The following is a 17,936-nucleotide window of genomic DNA, read 5'->3' as shown; positions in this document are numbered from 1 at the left end:
TTCAGGTCAATATAATGTTAGAGTGTTCAATTTAGTGGGCAGTTTGTAACATGTATTATTGAGCAAGTGAGCTCTGATATCAGAGACGTTAACATGCAACTCAACCAAGTTGACTCATTCAAGTTGTGCTAAAATGGCCGTAGTGGAGGGGAGGGCCAGCGATGCAGGCGACACCAGCAACAGTTGAAGTTAGTTTTACCATTATGTTCGCTTTGCTTGTTAGTGCTGAATAGACTATACTATAAAAGGAGCAATGCAGGATATTCTCCAAGGCATAATGTGTGAAGTGGCCTATTAGTATGAATATCTTAGCAGTTGTTGCTGCTCAAACGAATCATTACACATCTCAAATCATCCTTTGTTCACTTTCTCTTTCTGCACCTACATCACCGTCTTTAACTGCCTTTATTGAGATGTGGCTGCTCCTGACCTGTTCACCTTTTATAAATCTTGCATAGGAAGGCATGCATTGAACTTTTTTTATTTACTTTCGTATGTTCAGACGAAAAAAAAAAATATTTCAGGATTACTTTCCGAAAGAATCCTTTGTATACATGCAATATCCTTAGACCCAACTTGATTAGAACTGTCATCCAGAAGCCCAATGCTCAAGCTTTGAATATCATATTTTAAAAGTTTTTTATGACAATGAAATTTTGTTTCTCCAAGTCAGGACACGGGGAAAATCTTTACTTTTAGTGCTATCCATAAATATACAGTTCTTTAGCCCCATATTTTATCAGTAAAACTACTTATGGCTGTCCTTACCGTATGCGGTATAATGAAACTTTTGAAAGGAACATCTTAATATACCGCCTTGACATATCCGGGTAATAATAATACAATATTCGGAAGTTTTCTAGCATTAAATGGACAGTAAGGTAAAGAAATGAGATGTGGTTGTTATATGGAGATCGTAGAATAAAAAGAGAGACACTTACAGCACTGGTGCGATCCATAACCTGAATTCATAATGCTGGTTCCACCTGCTAACTTTGGGATTGCTGAAGAAGGAATATATAGATGTTCTAAAGTGGAGACATTAAATTTATCCTTTCTGGAAACTCTCAATTTAAAGACAGCTATATTTATTGGAGGTCAAGAACCATCCAAGTTTTTCAAAGATTTTTTCACAAGATCATCCATAAAATGGATTGTTTTAAGGATGTCTGATTTCTCGGCTGCGGCAGTTCCGGTAAAAAGCTCTTCTGTATCTAACGCAAATTTATATTCGAATAATAACAGTACTCTATCATTACAGGAAGAAAAGAAAAAATCCACTGCAAATGGGTCACAAAATTCTACTACAGGGGATCCTGTAATTCAGGAGGAATTGGCTTACCACTTGACTGACAATGATGACTTAATGCTGATTAAGAGCACGTGTTTAAAAAGAACTTTCAAAACATTATTGAATGTGGATAATTATAATGTTTTATTGGTAGATAAGACCGCGTTGGTCATTGGTATACTTCGAAAAATTCAGAAATGGAATATTGCATCAATCATAAATGAGTACAGATTATTTTCTGGTAAGAATAGAAATTATTTTGCGGAAACATTTCTAGAAATAATTAACATTGAGATAGAACAGGAGAAGGATAATAAGACAATTGTGGACAACAAAGCAAAAAAATTGCCCCTTGAGAATAATAGGACGCATTCGATAGAGTATAAGGCCAATTCTGGCAAACTTATTAGAGTAAATGAAGATGACCTTTGCAGAGAGCCAGAAGTGCCTCAGCGGCTTTTGACATTAATAAATCAAATCGAAACCAAAGTGAAAAATAATAAAGTATTACAAGTAAGTGGAGTTCTAGGAGACGATTTGAAGAAAACCTCTTCTGACCTAGGAATTTTTGGCCATAGGTATAGATTAGCATTTAATAAAAAAGAAAATGGAGATTATGGCTATTATAAAGCAAGGGGAAAAGATAACGTCAAAATAAGGATACCCTGTGATTCTGAATTACCAGATTGGTTCAGGTTTCAACGAGATTTGTGGGAAAAAGAAAACGTTCCGGAAGAGCATCACTTTTATAGGGAACATATTTTTACATAGTTTACATTTTTACGTATATGTATAGATGATTTCATGATAAACGTTTTCCACTTTTCTATCATTTCATCATCTAAATGGGAATAGCAAACCCTGGGAGTTCTTTGTCGCACTATTTTCCAAGCGTAAAAAGGCATACTTCAATTTTTCTTTTGTTTACGTTTCAGGAAGTCAACAAAACTTGTTTACTTATAAACACAAATACCTACAGGCACTAAAGTTTGTTTTTTGGCCTCTATAAAATTTCCCTCAATGTTGTATTCTCTGCGTGTACATCCTCATAATCCTCGTTTTCTTCATCATCAAAATTCAAATAAGTGTGATCACCCATCGCTCTTGGTTGGAAGATTAATTTAACCAAAAAAATGATGCCAAATAAGGCGCAAAGCCCTGCAACGATGAGGTACAGTACGCCTAGTGACATATTTCTACCACCAATAGCTCCATTTGTAGTCAGTACAAATGATTTTGTGCCACCAAAGAGTGAAATCGGATAATTCAACTCAATGTTCATTTGATATTTACCCTTCGGTAAAGAAGCAGATTCATTTTTCAACGTCAACTTGTAAAACTTGGGAAAGGCTGCAGTCCTCATCCATACCTGGAACTCTTCCCAAGTATGGATATCAGGAAGATTTTCATCTGTATACCCATCGGGATACTTCTTCATCCAGTTTGGCGGTGGAACAATATCGCTAGCATTATACTTGGTGGTTTTAAATCTGTGACGATCAATACTCCATGATATATGCTTGTTAGTTAAATTATAGTCTTCTGTGTCATCTATACCACTCAACACCTGAGAAAATGTATCATTAAACATGGAATTAGCGATCAACCCACAGGGATATATTATTTTGTCTTCCCTACTTCTTATTGGACTACAGCTTGTATCCAGATCATCTTTTTTGATAGGCTCCCCTAATATTTGCTTTGTGTCAAACGATTGGACATATCTGCGATGATTTTGATAAAAATTGGTTATTTTATAATATATAAAAATGGATTTCTTGATATCGTTTGGGATTTCGAACTGCAGTTCGCATGATTGTTCGCCATTTTCATTTTCGGTTAGCCTCCATTGTGGTTTATTTTCAACTTTACTTTTAAAGTGATATTTAATGTACTTCTTTGGTATATCTTCAAAAGCAGTTGTAGATGCTTTTGTATCACAATGACTATAATCAATTGTTAGATCTTGTACCTTAGTAGCGCTTACAATGAGTCCAATACCAATAGGAGTAAATATACATGCAACGAATATTAACAACGGAAGCACACTTTGAGGAGACAGTATTGGTTGCCATGCCTTAAGCCTTTGTTGTCTAAACGCTGTGTTAGGAGGCTTTTTAGAAGTGGGGCCTTCTTTCGTGAGCGGTGGAGCCTTACCTCTTTTGAACAATGAAACCATATACAAGCTGTTCTATAGAACTTCAAGTTCGATTACTCAATTATTCTTTGTTCGCAGTGCGTCATGGACATAAGGTAATTGCAGCTCTTGTTTGATATAAATTGATGCTCATTATTATTATTATTCTCCAAAACAATAATACGGGTAACACTAATTTTCAGTAGTTCAAAAGTGAAAGCGACCCATATACAGTAAGAAAAGTTAATCGAAATTGCTTCTATTCTTATTCAAAATAGTATTCTCTGAAATATAGTATTATACAAGTTATATTTTTTTTTCTGAAATCATGATTTTCGTATATAAATAAATGCAGTTTTTTTATGCGTTGGATTGTAGAGGGGTTTGCCTTCTATTGATGGTGGCGGATTGGTCATCTTGTTCACTGGTTGTGTATTTTTTGGAATATTTTACTAATTGTTGTAAAATTAGTTTAATTTCGGGAACACTTTGTACAAAGGGCAGGTCTAAAAGATTAATATCGTTATTGTTTATCAACTGAGTAAAGAAAACTGAAACACCCCAGGTATGTGGTTTGTTAACAATAATTCTTTTTAAAAAGTTTCTTAAAATAATTTCTTGGACTTCAAGTTTTTGATCATTCCATTCGTCACTTTTGAACATATTCATTAACACAAAGCTGAACCAATAGGTGTGGATGTTTGGATACCGCAATTGTTCCACAATAGACAGAATAATTTGATATTTCATTTCGATGCTACCATTTTGAATCAGATTGAACAATAAAGTATAATAAGAAGACTTCGTATTAAATACCGCATTTGAAGAAGTTCTCTTATACTCTATTCCAGCTTCAATGCCCACATGTAATACAATAGCGCGAATTAATTTACTATCAACAGATAAAAAGTCGTAGCCTACGCCCTTTTTTATGTCATAGGTATCCTTGTAAATAGCGCTTAGTATTGTTCTTAATAATGAATTTGAGGGAATACGTAGGTAGTTGTCAACTGGCTTTTTCAATGAGTGTAAATCAATTACAGGATCAAAGAAGACTTCAGGTAGTTCTTTACATGCTGGAATATCCTCCATATTAAGATCCACGTCATATGGGTTGGGAACGGTCATATTCTTAGGAATAGCAGATAAAATAACATTCTTTAGTTGGAAATATGTTGGAGGTAGATTGTTCATTAATTCATAGTGATTTTCAATCAAAAAGGATGGCATATCATTCGAAATGCCTAAAATAACACGCAGTGTTCCCTTATAAACAACCGAAACAGCGTCAGAGACTGCATGTTTACTTGTGTATTGGTCCAAAAATTTAAACAAATCGATAATCAAAAGCATTAACTTTTCCCAACCTATTTTATTGGGTAATCTTAGCATAATTGGTAATAACATTCTGTGTGATAATAGTGTCACCCATGCAAATGAGAATCCAGGGAAGGCAAATGGTTGCAGAGCGTGCAAATATCCTGAGAAAGTGTTGTAAAATACAGAATCAAATTCGATCAGCTCCTGCCTAGTGCTGGAATCAGATATTCTAACAAAATTGTGCGTCCTGATGGTAGCCCATTCGTATAAGATGTTAGAAAATAGTCTGAAATATGGTCGTTCATTGAATGTGGTACCCTCTTGGCTATGATCCTTAGCAAACACTAAAACGATCACAGAAAATATTGCATTTATGTAATCTCTTCTTGTATCATCTTTGAAACCCTGTAAAATCAACAATTTTATAATTAGCGATCCTAGAGCATCAATAGCGATGAAAACCTCATCAGTCGGGTCACTTTCTTTGAATGAAGAAACTGATAGCTCAAGAGAACTTTTGACAAATGTAAGTAAATTATCAGTATCGCTGATAACACCCTTTTCGACTAATTGCTTGATAAAAACAGTTGTGATTACGTCGTTATTCTCAACTCTTTGAAGTAATTTTACCCATTCCGTAAATACTAAGTAAAGCTTTTCTGTTCTTGTGGTTTTGGTACCTTTCCTCACTGGCATTATCTTAGTATCTTCGAACTCTTTGATGAATTTCTTTACATTTTCATCTTCCGAAGAGGCCAAGTGTTCTAAGGTTTTAATGAAGTCCATTCTCATCAAAATTGGATCATCAGACAAGACAGTATTCTGAATTAATTTCATAGCAAATTCAGTTGAGTTCTCCATTTTATTTTTCATTGCAGTAACTAAAACGTTATCTAATTCTGTAGCATCAATTAAATTAACTTCTAGAAGGGATCTGATAACGGGAACATTGAATTTCCTACTGTCCAAGGCATAAACTAACCACCAGACAACGTCTTTTCTAGCAACGAGGGATAAAGAACATAACTTTTCCAAAAGTAGGGACAAAACTTCTCTGCAGAGAGGACTCTCACTAGTGGCAAAAAGGCTATTAACGACAGCTTGGGATACCTTTAAAGCTAATTGATCCTTTTGTGCGCTTTTTGCAATGAATGTCAAAATTTGAAAAATGATGGTTTTAATTTGGTTTTGATCGCCTAATTCAGCTAAGTTATTCTTCGTAGCATTTTCTTTAATTTGAGAAACTAAAATGTCCATGAGGTGAACGAGAACACGTTGATTCTGTTCCAAATCTGATTGAACTGCAGCAATCCCACCTTGAGGATTTGGGACATTCACTCCTGGAGGTTGAGCCGACTGGGATGGCTGATTCAAACGGCTTTTCTGTAATTGCTGCTGTTGTTGTTGAGCTCTTATTTGTTCGGAGGTTAGGATTTGGGTAGGCATTTGCGCTTGTTGTTGCTGAGGCTGAGTTAAACCCACATTTTGAGTCATCGGTGGAGCGTGAGCGGGCAATCCTGCAAACGGAATAACATCCAAGTTTGGAATATTCTTACCAAATTCTTCGTATACCCTGAATTGTTGAGGAGTAACACCAGTGTTTTTCAAACCAAGAGGTTCTGGTAAAGACAGTGAATATGGATTGGTATTTTGCGTAATAAATGGTTGGTCTGCCCTTCTTTCCTTGTGATAACGACGAATAGCAATCGCTTGCATCAATTGGTCTGCTAAATCTTGAGTAGACTTGTCCATAGATGCTTTCTCAATCAAAACTAGAGCAATGCCAATATTTTCATTTATTGCCGTGTCAAGCTCCTCTGCAGGTGAAGAAGAAAGAGACATTAAATTCGGTGCTAGTGATTGCATAGTAGAACGTATGCCTTCTTTCAATGGTTCAATTGAAGTAGCTCGAGCTAAACTTTGTGCCAAATGCCTTACCATAATGATTGCAGCCGTCTTCAACTTAGACTCATCAACTTCAGTGGCAAAGTCTTTAAGTATTATTTTTGTCGTCGTAACAACAGCAATTCCTGATGACTTTTCGACTACTTCCAACAAAATTTCGCGAACTGACTTGGCTAAAGCCATTTGAAATACCCTCTTCAAGTCAGGGTGGGTTACAAAAATAGTAGAACCAAGTAAGTTGTTAAAAGGATTGTCGTGTGAAATTGAACCCTCGCCGCCAAATGCCGCTTGTTGGTCTGCGATTGTATTTGCACTAATATGATGTTGTTGTTGTTGTTGCCTTTGTTGTTGTTGTTGTTGTCTCTGTTGATATATTAGCATCTGTTGCTGGTGTTGTTGCATTAGTATAATTTGCCTTTGTTGCTCTGTTTGTTGTTGCTCCAGAGTGATTGATCCCAAAGCACCGGATAAAGTTTCTATAACTTCCGGAGTATTGATGAAATTCGAGGGCTTGAGAGATTTGGTGGTCAAATTAAAAGATTTTAATAAAACCTCAACTTCGAAAGTCAAACTTAATTTCCAGTTTGCTTTTTCGTTCAACTCAATCAACAGCTTTAATATGCCAACAGTCCAGGGATTTGGAGGCTTGAAAATTTTTGATTCAGAAGCCCTTTGTAAAATCTTTGTTACAAAAGGCACAACTATTTCAAGTCTATTTTCCTTATAAGCTTCGATTAACATTTCCCTGAATGCGATATTCTTGTGTTTAATTGGTTTATTCAAAGCTAATGTGATACATCCTAACCATGAAGCCAAATTCTTTAGGTGCTTTTTATCGATGGCTTGCTCGTCTTTTGTAGATAGTAGGACAAATAATTGTCTCAAAGTAACGTTGACCATGAACTGATGTAGCAACCCTGACCCCATAGCAACTATAACCTTGCTATAAAGATCATGATAGTTAGGTTCTGTTTTAGCCCTTTGCGTAACTAAATATGTGGAAAACCAAGAAAAATAATTTGGTGTCAAACTTTTTTTCAATTCATCAACCTTATTATTCAAGTTAGCCAGAGTAACGTTGTTGAGAACAAAAAGAACTTTTTCTACGACATCTTTAGGAGCACCTTCTTGATTGATCTGACATGAAACTTCATCTACAGCAAAAAATTTTAATGGGATCATTTCCTGGACGGGTCTTGACCTTTCCTTTGGAGCATTTGCTAGGGTAGCAGCTTCGACGATAGATTGGTAAACTTGAGCCTGAGACTTCAAAGCCGGAACATCTCTCAAGAGGTCCTTACAATACTGTGGATATTCGGCCAAACGTATCCTAAATGCATAAATAGCTTGTACAGCAAACTTAAACATCTTGGACTCTGGAGGCTCCTTGGCAAACCTCATGATTATCCTAAATGCGACGTCTAATACGAATCCACGTAACAGTTGAAAGAGAATCATGGATCCAAAAAGAACAGATGTAGTAGCCAATGCATCCAATGGATAATCTTGGAAGAATGTCGATTCTGCTATAACGGCATGGGTAATACATGTGAAGACTTCCTGGTCCCTTGGCAAGTCGCTATCTCTTAACCTTCTCAGAAGTTCGATTACATCTTTAATGGCTAACTCACCACTATACATTTTCTGTAAATAGTTCTGCATCTCCTTTTCAATATCATTATTAATCCCTGCGATGTCACCATTGGCTAAAATAGCTTCATCGTGTCCAAAACCAAAATTGATCAATCTAGGAAATGCAATTAATAAGGAAAATTCCAAGGATTCAAACCTTTGTAATTGGAGAACATCTAGTGGGCATTTGTTCAGTACTTCAATTAATGAATGAAAAGCGAATAAGTCAAATGTCTTTAATGACCTAAATGGAGTGTTTGTATCAGTCATTTTCGTTTGAACCTCTAGTGATTCCAGCACTACATCGACATTAGATGGAGAAACTTTTGTTTTTAAGAAAGTATCGAACCCCTCCCAACCAATTTGTCTTGCGCATGGCAAAATTTTAAAAGCTTCATTGAAAGGAAGTTTATTAATGACCGTATCTAATCTTCCCGTATCTAACAACGATTTTAAAAAGTTGGCAATAGGTGCGTCATCCGAGTTGATTATGATTTTTGCTGCATCTACGATTTTAGAATCATCGGTTATTGTAGAAATAACGTCCTTGAACGATGACGGTGATTTATTATGCACTTGAATCAATAAGGTAATAAGTATTTCGTCTATGACTGTCCTGTTTTCTATCAATAAAACGAACCGCTTCATTTCTTTGACTAATGCTAAAATAAGATATTCAGGGGCGTAGTTGAAATCTTCAAAGAAGCACTCTTGAAAATAAGCTAGCATAGGACCATCAGACAATTCCTCCCTTTGTAGGAACAATTCTAAATTCAATGATGCAATGGATAATAAGTAGAGTAAAGATTGCTTTGTGTTTGGGATGGTTTCAGAAACTTTCCTGGTACCTTCTGCATTTAATAAGTCAAAGCAACCATTCTGTACCGACCACTTATGAAGTTGAATGGCCAAATCTAGTTTGAAAATAACTTTCCAGTCGCAACTGAAAAATTCATCAATAACTGGACCATCGTGCAATGCTGCAAATAAGCAACTCAAAGATGCTGTAGTAGGCATCAATGGTGCGCTCAAGAAATACTTTGTTGACATTAAATTAAACACACGATTCCAATTTATCTGGTTGGCTTGCAGAGAACTTATAGATCTTGCTATAACGTTCCCACGGTTCGTTGCGTCTAAAACCATCGGAGGTGTCAACCAACTCCGTGTGGGATCATTTTGTAAATTCTGAGACCCAGGTGAAAGTATTTCGGACAGTAAAAGAGCTAATAAGTCATTTAGACTTTCACCTTCCAAGGAATGCAATAAGTCGCGTAGATTGGACTCTAGTGTTTCTGGTGTGGTTTGAAGAAAAAAATTCCTTAAATAATTTGTATGATTCATCTTAATTGTCTTGAAATCGTTAATCTGAGAGGAGCGGTCAAGTGACTCTATAATGTCCTTGTTTGCAGATTTATCAAATAGATCAATGAAAAGTGATAATGTAATTCCTGTTTGTTTTTGAAACTCCTGGTTATTGAAGGTTCGTTCTTTCAAAAGCTCAATAAGGTCTGTGCTTTTCTTCGGTAAATCCTTCGCAAATTCTAATAGTAGTCTGTGTAGTAGATTTTCTTGAAGTAAAAATTTTCCCGCTTGTAAAATATCCCGAGAACTTAAGGTTAATAATCGTTCCCAAACTTTTATGTAAATATCTACGGACGACCTGTCTAAAATATGTCTAATTTCTCTTTCCACGGATTCAAAATTGTCGTTGTTAAGAGTCGTGAATAATAAACTAATTTGTGCAATGACGATTTGAGCGGCCTGTTTTTCCTTTGATGTTTCTAAATTAGATGCTGTGTTCAAATCACGGTATGTGGCCGATAGCATGTAATCAATTGTCCCTGAGTGACGTTTCTCAATTGCTTATCTTTTACCAATAGTGTTTCCCCGACTCACCTTTGCCCCTGTTTATCTTATTCGAATTCGATGGTTTGACTTTGGTTGCCACCGAAAAAAAAGAAAAATTTTCGTGTATTTATCACTCCTGACGGAATATTGCGATCACGTGAATTTTCAATGATAAATAAGCTGGAACAATGGTGATAGGTAATGAACCTAAACTGGTACTTTTGAGAGCCAAAAGCAGTGCAAATAGATTTATTTTGTTGAATCTATTAACAATAATGGCGGGACAACCCACAATAAGCAGGTTTTTCAAGAAGGCGGTAAAATCAGAGCTGACGCATAAGCAAGAACAAGAAGTTGCGGTTGGAAATGGCGCTGGTAGCGAATCCATCTGCCTTGACACTGATGAAGAGGACAATTTATCTTCTGTTGCAAGCACAACAGTAACTAATGATAGCTTTCCACTCAAAGGCAGTGTTTCTTCCAAGAATTCGAAAAATTCAGAAAAGACTAGTGGTACTTCGACAACATTTAATGATATTGACTTTGCTAAGAAATTGGATAGGATTATGAAAAGACGAAGTGATGAAAATGTTGAGGCTGAAGATGATGAGGAAGAGGGTGAGGAAGATTTCGTAAAAAAAAAAGCCAGAAAGTCCCCTACAGCGAAACTTACTCCCTTGGACAAACAGGTGAAGGACCTGAAAATGCATCATAGAGATAAAGTGCTTGTTATTAGAGTAGGCTACAAGTACAAATGTTTTGCAGAGGATGCAGTAACGGTTAGCAGAATACTTCACATCAAACTTGTGCCTGGAAAATTGACTATCGATGAGTCTAATCCTCAAGATTGCAATCATAGGCAGTTTGCGTACTGTTCTTTCCCGGATGTCAGATTAAACGTTCACCTAGAGAGACTTGTGCATCATAATTTAAAGGTTGCCGTGGTAGAGCAAGCAGAAACAAGCGCTATTAAGAAGCATGATCCAGGTGCCAGCAAATCAAGCGTTTTTGAAAGAAAGATTTCAAATGTCTTTACCAAAGCTACATTTGGTGTTAATTCCACCTTTGTCCTTAGGGGGAAACGTATTCTCGGTGATACAAACAGTATATGGGCTTTGTCCCGTGACGTACATCAGGGAAAGGTGGCTAAATATTCCTTAATTTCTGTCAATTTAAATAACGGGGAAGTCGTGTATGATGAATTTGAAGAGCCTAATCTTGCTGATGAGAAACTACAGATACGAATCAAATATTTACAGCCCATAGAAGTACTGGTAAATACAGATGATCTTCCATTACATGTAGCGAAATTTTTCAAAGATATTTCATGTCCTTTAATACACAAGCAGGAGTATGATTTGGAAGATCATGTAGTTCAGGCAATAAAAGTAATGAATGAGAAAATTCAACTCTCGCCGTCTCTCATACGCTTAGTTTCTAAGTTATATTCGCATATGGTTGAGTACAATAATGAGCAGGTGATGTTGATTCCTTCTATCTATTCGCCCTTCGCATCAAAAATACATATGTTACTTGATCCTAACTCCCTGCAAAGTTTGGACATTTTTACCCATGATGGTGGTAAAGGTTCTTTGTTTTGGTTATTGGACCATACAAGGACATCGTTTGGATTAAGAATGTTGAGAGAATGGATTCTCAAACCTTTGGTTGATGTACACCAAATTGAAGAGCGGCTTGATGCCATTGAGTGCATTACATCCGAAATCAACAACAGTATATTTTTTGAATCGTTGAATCAAATGTTGAATCATACCCCTGACTTATTAAGAACTTTAAATCGCATAATGTATGGTACAACTTCTAGAAAAGAAGTCTATTTCTATTTAAAGCAAATAACTTCTTTCGTTGATCACTTCAAGATGCATCAATCTTACCTGTCAGAACATTTCAAGTCATCAGATGGAAGGATAGGCAAACAATCTCCTTTACTTTTTAGACTATTTAGTGAATTGAATGAACTACTTTCTACCACTCAGTTGCCTCATTTTTTGACCATGATCAACGTTTCTGCGGTAATGGAAAAAAATTCAGATAAGCAAGTAATGGATTTTTTTAATTTAAATAACTATGATTGTTCAGAGGGTATAATAAAAATTCAAAGGGAAAGCGAATCAGTACGGTCACAGTTAAAGGAAGAATTGGCAGAAATACGAAAATATCTCAAACGTCCATATCTAAATTTTAGAGATGAAGTTGATTACTTAATCGAAGTGAAAAACTCGCAAATTAAGGACTTGCCAGATGATTGGATAAAAGTTAACAATACGAAGATGGTCAGTAGATTTACCACTCCCAGAACCCAGAAACTGACTCAAAAGCTAGAATATTACAAGGACTTATTAATTCGGGAATCTGAACTACAGTATAAAGAATTCTTGAACAAAATTACGGCAGAATATACAGAGCTCCGTAAAATTACACTCAATTTGGCGCAGTATGACTGTATTTTGTCGTTAGCAGCCACATCATGCAACGTAAATTATGTTAGACCAACTTTTGTGAATGGTCAACAAGCCATAATCGCAAAAAATGCAAGAAATCCAATTATCGAGTCGCTGGATGTTCATTATGTACCAAATGATATCATGATGTCCCCAGAAAACGGTAAAATCAATATTATAACGGGGCCGAATATGGGTGGGAAATCATCTTATATTAGACAAGTGGCACTGCTTACTATAATGGCACAGATCGGCTCATTTGTCCCCGCAGAAGAGATCAGATTAAGCATATTTGAAAACGTACTCACTCGAATCGGTGCGCACGATGATATTATAAACGGTGATTCTACTTTTAAAGTGGAAATGCTTGATATCCTACACATCTTGAAAAATTGCAATAAACGGTCTTTACTATTATTAGACGAAGTGGGAAGAGGTACTGGCACGCACGATGGTATAGCAATTTCTTATGCTTTAATAAAGTATTTTTCTGAGTTAAGTGACTGCCCCTTGATATTATTTACTACCCATTTTCCCATGCTGGGAGAAATCAAATCTCCGTTAATAAGGAATTATCATATGGATTACGTGGAAGAACAAAAAACTGGCGAGGACTGGATGAGTGTAATTTTTCTATATAAGTTAAAAAAGGGATTGACTTATAATAGTTATGGGATGAATGTGGCGAAATTGGCACGCCTGGACAAAGATATTATAAATCGGGCATTCAGTATTTCAGAAGAATTGCGGAAGGAATCCATTAACGAAGACGCGTTGAAATTATTCAGCTCTTTGAAAAGAATATTAAAAAGTGATAATATAACAGCAACGGATAAACTCGCGAAATTACTATCATTGGATATCCACTGATGCGGATGGTACGTATGTTCTAAATGCAGCATTATCAGACAATAAATGATATTATATTTTTCATTCACTTTCTCGTTTTTGAATTGTTCCTTTGTTTATTTGTTTACTTTTAAATAATTTTTTACATTTTTATCATAAGATAAATTGAGAGAAACAATACAGAAATTTGGCCATGGGTTTATCTTTCTGTAAACATGTTATAGTTCAGGTATGATGTCTTTAAAGAAACTTCTATGTGAGCTGTTATGCCTTGGCCTTGTACAAGTTGCTTTGTATAGAATTTTTCCGTAGGTATAATTTTCAGAGTAGGTTAAGATATTGTGATCTTTCTTCGTTAAACTCATAGAATTAAAATCATGGAATGGATCAGCCTCATCAATTTCATCATCGTTTGCAACTTTCTCACAGAACATTTTGGTTTCCTGTTCACTCACTGAGTTCCTTTTCGGGTGTTTATTGCAAGACAATATAAAAGGAAGTTCGCAGCCGTTATCATTTAATGCAGGTATTAGAGGGGGGTCTTGGTTTCTTAAGAACGACCACTGAACTTTTTTGAAGAAGGGATGTCTCTTTATGTCTGCAGCTCCTGATTTGGAACCAAGCCTTTTTGCCTCGTTTTTGTTTAGTAGTTTCTTTATCAGGTCTTTACAATTCTTCGAAACTTCCTTATCATGTGGAAATTTGACGTCCTTGGTTAAAATGTTAGAGAATGTTTCATTTGAATTATCTCCTTTAAATGGAGTACAGCCAAATAGCATCTCGTAAATCAATATTCCTAAAGTCCACCAGTCTACTGCTGCAGTGTGGCCATTCCCTCTGATTACTTCTGGAGCTAAATACTCTTCAGTACCAACAAAGGAATTAGTTCTGAATCCATCTGAACAAATTTTTGTATCTAAATACGTAGAGTCTTTCATGGTGGGTTTTTTTGATCCCGTTGCTTGGATGGATAAATCAAAGTCAGAAAGCATGACATGACCAGATTGATGCAGTAATATGTTTTCGGGTTTCAAATCTCTGTATATGAAGCCCAGTAGGTGTAAATATTCCAAAGCTGCTACTACTTCACTGGCGTAAAACTTCGCATCTTCTTCTGCAATGCATTTACTTTTTCTTGTTTGTAAGGCTCTAAAGAATTCCCCTCCCATGCAGTATTCCATACAGAGATACAAATAGTCTTTGGTTTGAAAGGAATGATACAGTGTCACAATAAATGGATGATCACTTGTCGCGAGAATTTCCTGTTCAGTGAGTACTCGTTTAATTTTCTTCCTCTTGATCATCTCATGTTTATTCAAAACTTTCAGGGCGAATATCTGGTTGGTATCGCGTTCCCTCACTAAATACACTTTACCTACGTCACCTTGGCCAAGTAGTCTAATTTTTTCGAAGGATTGAGGTTCGACAGTAATGTCTTGGAACTTGTTACCGAATGACTTGGTTCTTAAACGACGAGATCTCCTCGGTTCTACAATATCTCCCAAGCTTGGAGGTTGTTTCAAGGCAATGTAATCTTCCCGCATTAACCCATCCTTTGCCGTATTGAACGGTTCGGAAGCGGCCCTCCTTAAACGTGGTGTTATGTTCATAGGTATTTGATCCTTTCTGGTTTCGCTATTTTTCCTTGGGGAATCAATTGGTGAATTGGATAATGACAAGTTAGCCAGGGGGGAGGCACTGCCATTTTCGCTGATTTTTCTATGGAAATTTTGGAGCTCTTCATTTTCGTTAATATCATTCAAAGATCCATTACTCAGGTTTCTACTGTCCTTTGCTATATAACTTGGGGAGCTAGGAGTGTGGAAGGATGACGGGTCTGTGGGCATGTCAAAGGTAAATAACTCCGCGTCCGGAGAAGAGCTACCTGAGATCTCATTAGGTGTGGAGCATATCGCCTCATTGGGTATAAGTGTGCTACTTGTAGTACTATGGACATTTGGCTCACCGATAATGGAACTTTGTAACAGCTCTGTATGTATCGTCGACCGGGGTTCACGCTTATGCGTACCTTTTTCTGAAGTTGACGCATCTGTAGTACCACTGCTCTTTGATCTGTTATGATTAAACATTGATTTGAACTTGTTAAGTTTGGAGCTTGACCAGCTATCGTTGCATTCTACATGCAGGGGAAACGGTATGGGAAGATCTTGCTTGTTTCCATTACAAGCCATATTAATTTGTGAGCTTGGGCTTGCGGACAACGAACAAGAATTGACGTTCAAACAATTGACATTGATGTTTTTGCCAGGAGGTGCATTGTTTTGCAGAGATCTCAAATTACGAGCAAATATTTTGGGTAGCGACATGCTCCTCCCCTTGGATAAGCGTTGTGAGGGGGAACGGTATTCTTGCTGAGTCATGTGTACCAACACTGTTGAACCTTGTTTGCAGTAATCCTTAGGGCACTCAATGAATTCTTGTACGTTTCAAACATACTATAATTAAAGAAGAAGAACTTTCTCTAAAAAAACTGGGGTTATTATGTCTTATGTTACTCCTTGAACAATATAGCTGAAAGAGGGAAAAAGGAAAGTATATTTCCGAAAAAGGATGCCGAAGACGGCGCTATCATAATTATGTGTTTGAGAGGCAGTTCACGGTTACATTCTAGTTCTTCTAGCGTCTGTTGTAGTATGAAAAGTACTTTATTGAATGTCCTTGACATGTTTTCCCAGGATCCAACTTAATGCTCCTCGCACTCATGCATGGGTCGGCCACACTGGAGATAATGATATTTATCTTGATATTCTTTGAAGAGTTGAAGAGCCAGCAGGAGTTTTGGAAGGATGTGACATTCTTAGTGGTTTTGATTTTTTTTTTTCAGTTCTGGCTTGTTCTTTTGTTTCATTGATGACGAAGGATTCGTTGAAGTTGAATGCACACAAAAAAAGCTTGATAACTAGTAATATTTTCTTGGCAGTCACATATATGGAAGGTGAATTTAGAGTAGTTTCCTTATAGCCTAGCGGGCTATTACCTTGTAAATACCACACTATCAATCCTTAAATGTATTGCTAATTGGCTATTAACCTAGATGTTTAGCTATTTATTATCTGTTGTTCGCTTAGCTAGGTACTGCTTTTTATGTTGTATTTTATCGAGAAGTTTAGTGTCGCCAGTTATAAAAAAAAAATTTAAACGTAAAGAAAGGTTATCGACAAATTAACGCAATATTACATGCCCTTTTCACCGTATCATGGTATACACTGGTGCATTAGTAGTAGCATACCTTTGAAAATAAAATGAATAACACTGTGAAGACGTAATGGTGTGTTTAGGCTTCACCATGACCAATTGTAGTATAATTTGCAATTTTATCACTAGGATTGTCACTAGCACATTAAATATATATATTTATATTGGTCCTTATTTTTATGAATTTTTTTTAATCTTAGAATTACGGAGCGTTTATGGCTTCATTGACCAAATAAAATGATTGGGCTGAAAGTTTTGAAATATTTCCATGATTCACTGCGGATGCATCCTATTTACAACAGACAGAAGGAACTGACGTGTTTTTCGTGAATGAATTAGATATATATGTGAAATTATGTTTTTTGTTGTTTGAATTTTTGATTTCGAATTGGATTATTATTCTTTGTTTATCTCATCACTAATTACTTACTGCAAATGTACTTTGCCATAAAAAACTAAAAGATTGATCCTTTTATGCTCAAGCTTTGCTACTATAAGATAATTTAGATGATCTTGGCAGTAAATTTTTTTTTTTTTTTTTTTCAAATTTAGTTCTTCGTTGCCTACATTTTCTTAATTTTGTTTCCATTGCTTGTATCAAAAACTTATGAAATTACAAGCGTCAAGAAGCTGTTTATAAGAAGTAATGAAAAATTTTGAATAAAGACAACTTAACCAATAAAGAAAACCAGGTTGTGTACGATAATGCCGTTATTTTTGGTTCTGAAAGCAACATTATCAGAAAACGTGACCAAGGTTTCAATTGAGAATACAAACGAATCAAGGGCAGAATTTGCCTTCGATCTACAATGTACCAGTTGTAGAGAATTACACGATTCTAAAGTCATCATCAATACATTTGAAGAATATGCTATGCCGGCATCAAAAGGTACCGCATCTTTCTTGATGAAGTGTAAATTTTGTTCAAAAGAATTGTCAGTTAACCTGTGCGCTTTTGAGGATGAATATTTAACTGATCAGAGTGACGACAAATGGGCCAAGATAAAAGATGTGCGGAAGAAGCATGGTTTATCGAAGGTCAAAGAAGATTCTTTCATTCCTTTAAGCCTTGATTGCAGAGGTTGTGAATTAATCAAATTTTATCCCGACACCATAACGTTTGAAGTTTCTCTAAGTTCGGGGAAAGTAATGTCATGCCAACTAGAGGATAATGAATGGTATGATTATGATGACAACCTTGGGGAAGAAGTAACAATGACTGATTTCTCATCAAGCATTATTAAAGGTAAGTAAAAAGAGTGTCTGTTTATAG

General features: G+C 36.1%; 7 protein-coding genes across 7 annotated transcripts, besides 1 other annotated feature; 3 read left to right on the top strand and 4 right to left on the bottom strand.

Annotated features, from left to right (window-relative positions):
* Positions 1-434: 434 nt before the first annotated feature.
* YCR095W-A (uncharacterized protein) lies at positions 435-593 on the bottom strand (the record flags this gene model as incomplete). Its single annotated transcript, NM_001184674.1, has 1 exon — positions 435-593. The coding sequence occupies one exon, from the start codon at positions 591-593 to the stop codon at positions 435-437; it is 159 nt and encodes a 52-aa protein (NP_001018032.1).
* Positions 594-973: 380 nt separating this feature from the next.
* OCA4 (Oca4p) lies at positions 974-2,062 on the top strand (the record flags this gene model as incomplete). Its single annotated transcript, NM_001178801.1, has 1 exon — positions 974-2,062. The coding sequence occupies one exon, from the start codon at positions 974-976 to the stop codon at positions 2,060-2,062; it is 1,089 nt and encodes a 362-aa protein (NP_010019.1).
* Positions 2,063-2,294: 232 nt separating this feature from the next.
* CDC50 (aminophospholipid translocase regulatory protein CDC50) lies at positions 2,295-3,470 on the bottom strand (the record flags this gene model as incomplete). The annotated part of the gene is made up of 1 exon (NM_001178800.1): positions 2,295-3,470. The coding sequence occupies one exon, from the start codon at positions 3,468-3,470 to the stop codon at positions 2,295-2,297; it is 1,176 nt and encodes a 391-aa protein (NP_010018.1).
* Positions 3,471-3,788: 318 nt separating this feature from the next.
* CDC39 (CCR4-NOT core subunit CDC39) lies at positions 3,789-10,115 on the bottom strand (the record flags this gene model as incomplete). Its single annotated transcript, NM_001178799.1, has 1 exon — positions 3,789-10,115. The coding sequence occupies one exon, from the start codon at positions 10,113-10,115 to the stop codon at positions 3,789-3,791; it is 6,327 nt and encodes a 2,108-aa protein (NP_010017.2).
* Positions 10,116-10,411: 296 nt separating this feature from the next.
* MSH3 (mismatch repair protein MSH3) lies at positions 10,412-13,468 on the top strand (the record flags this gene model as incomplete). The annotated part of the gene is made up of 1 exon (NM_001178798.1): positions 10,412-13,468. The coding sequence occupies one exon, from the start codon at positions 10,412-10,414 to the stop codon at positions 13,466-13,468; it is 3,057 nt and encodes a 1,018-aa protein (NP_010016.2).
* Positions 13,469-13,665: 197 nt separating this feature from the next.
* Positions 13,666-15,828, bottom strand: KIN82 (putative serine/threonine protein kinase KIN82; the record flags this gene model as incomplete). Its single annotated transcript, NM_001178797.2, has 1 exon — positions 13,666-15,828. The coding sequence occupies one exon, from the start codon at positions 15,826-15,828 to the stop codon at positions 13,666-13,668; it is 2,163 nt and encodes a 720-aa protein (NP_010015.3).
* A 1,308-nt stretch (positions 15,829-17,136) lies between these two features.
* Positions 17,137-17,380: an origin of replication (ARS316; Inefficient autonomously replicating sequence; active in ~25% of cell cycles).
* YCR090C (uncharacterized protein) lies at positions 17,369-17,917 on the top strand (the record flags this gene model as incomplete). Its single annotated transcript, NM_001178796.1, has 1 exon — positions 17,369-17,917. One exon carries the CDS (start codon positions 17,369-17,371, stop codon positions 17,915-17,917), a length of 549 nt encoding a protein of 182 aa, NP_010014.1.
* Between the last annotated feature and the right edge of the window lie 19 nt (positions 17,918-17,936).

Source organism: Saccharomyces cerevisiae, chromosome III (genome assembly GCF_000146045.2).
Source record: "Saccharomyces cerevisiae S288C chromosome III, complete sequence".
In the NCBI taxonomy this organism is placed as follows: Eukaryota; Fungi; Ascomycota; class Saccharomycetes; order Saccharomycetales; family Saccharomycetaceae; genus Saccharomyces; species Saccharomyces cerevisiae.
This window is presented reverse-complemented; position numbering and strand designations above follow the sequence as displayed.